The sequence below is a fragment of the Malaya genurostris genome, chromosome 2, assembly GCF_030247185.1.
Source record: "Malaya genurostris strain Urasoe2022 chromosome 2, Malgen_1.1, whole genome shotgun sequence".
NCBI classification, from domain to species: domain Eukaryota; kingdom Metazoa; phylum Arthropoda; class Insecta; order Diptera; family Culicidae; genus Malaya; species Malaya genurostris.
Window position 1 is genome coordinate 96461480 of NC_080571.1, and position 1583 is coordinate 96463062.

Here is a 1583-nt window from a genome sequence, read left to right on the forward strand (position 1 = left end):
TATGCTGGAACTCTTTCGAATATATTTACAATGACGATTATAATCTCAAAACAAACACCTTGATGTATTGATATAAATTCACCATCAATTTTGATTCAAAAAGAATCAAGTCTTCCAAAAGGAGCGTTCGAATTTACGCGCATGAAAAAGTTTCCTTTGATGTTGTTACAGACTGCATATCCCATAACAGCTTTTTGTCGCCGGCAAAGCCCACTTATAAGTGCTGACAGTCCGTTACATTTGACACCAATGAAGTTTCGTTCGTTTCCTGGATAGACACTTTCTGCATAGTATTCCCAAGCCCGGCTGTGCGAGCAGGTTATCGTGTAACACCCTGGTTGAATTGAATTCAATCTGCGGAAAATTTCTAAAATATTATGATGCACGTAATTTGATTTGAAATTAATACCCATTCGGATAGAAGTCGATATCACCGATAGGATCTCGTTTCCCAAGAACTCTCACGTTGCTATGAATTACGTCCACAAAATCGGCATCACCGCGACTTAAACCGGACAAAGATTCGCCTTCGTTGAAGCATGGATTGGCCGGATCAAGGCCTGTGATACGAGGTAAATTGAATTCCTTCAATTCCTGGAATCGCCGTCCGGCAGCTCCGACGATATGTGCTCCCAAGCTGTGCCCAATCAGATGTATGGACTCAACTGGAACATATTCCACTAGTTCGGCTAAACCTTCGCCTAGAGTCTCTCCCAAACCATTGGTGTTGAACGATGACCAAGTGTACAATGTGTTTAGCTGCGAAGCTGTATCGATCACCAGGAAGTTAATCTGTCCTCTTGCTCGGTATGCTTTGTACAGGGCATCTACCGCATCGTTAGCACTGTCGATTGTTGTCAACCAACCCGTCACTAGCAATACCGTTTGTAATTGATGTGAGAACTGGGGACTTTTCCATATGTCTCCGGAGCGATTCAGCGAGTACGAATAATTTCCACTATCGGTCATCAGCACATAATTCATTCTACTCAGGTCGGGTTCGTACAGAGGTTCAGTTCCATTTGTGGCAACCGCCGCAGAACAAAAGCTGTGTATGCCTGCAGTTATGGCTTCCAGTGGATAGCTCAGTAATGTTTGTTTTCCGAATTCACTAATTTCATCGAAGCTTGGTAGAAGAACTTGGATATTGGAAATTAGTCGAGTACCGATCCTTAGCTTTGCTTTCCCAACATCCAATATTTTGTACCCGTCAGGTACTAGTTCTATTGGTTTGCAGTCAGTGAACACTGTGAATATCAACACAAAATGCAACGAAAAATAAAGTAACTGCATCTCTTCCGAGTTTGTGAACTTGAATGTTGCTACGTACAGTCGCGGTGGTATACAATCCTTATCAGCTTTTAGGATGATTTGGTCAGCTAACAATCGACGTGTGAATATAAACGTGAAAAAGACCACGACCGAAAACATTGAAGAGCAACAAAAAAAGTGTACAATAATGAGATTAATCGTCTTATTCTTAGATTCTATAAAATAATGAATTCTAATTTCAATCATAGCGCACAGACTCTTTTTAAAAAAACATCAGAATAGGAATAGATATTTCAATCGTTCAGTAAACT

General features: G+C 40.8%; 1 protein-coding gene across 1 annotated transcript; it reads right to left on the reverse strand.

Annotated features, from left to right (window-relative positions):
• LOC131429960 (vitellogenin-1-like) lies at positions 1 to 1321 on the reverse strand. Its single transcript, XM_058594504.1, has 2 exons — positions 410 to 1321; positions 1 to 354 (listed from the first exon to the last, which is right to left on the reverse strand). Exons 1-2 carry the CDS (start codon positions 1291 to 1293, stop codon positions 96 to 98), a joined length of 1143 nt encoding a protein of 380 aa, XP_058450487.1. The 5' UTR covers positions 1294 to 1321; the 3' UTR covers positions 1 to 95.
• Between the last annotated feature and the right edge of the window lie 262 nt (positions 1322 to 1583).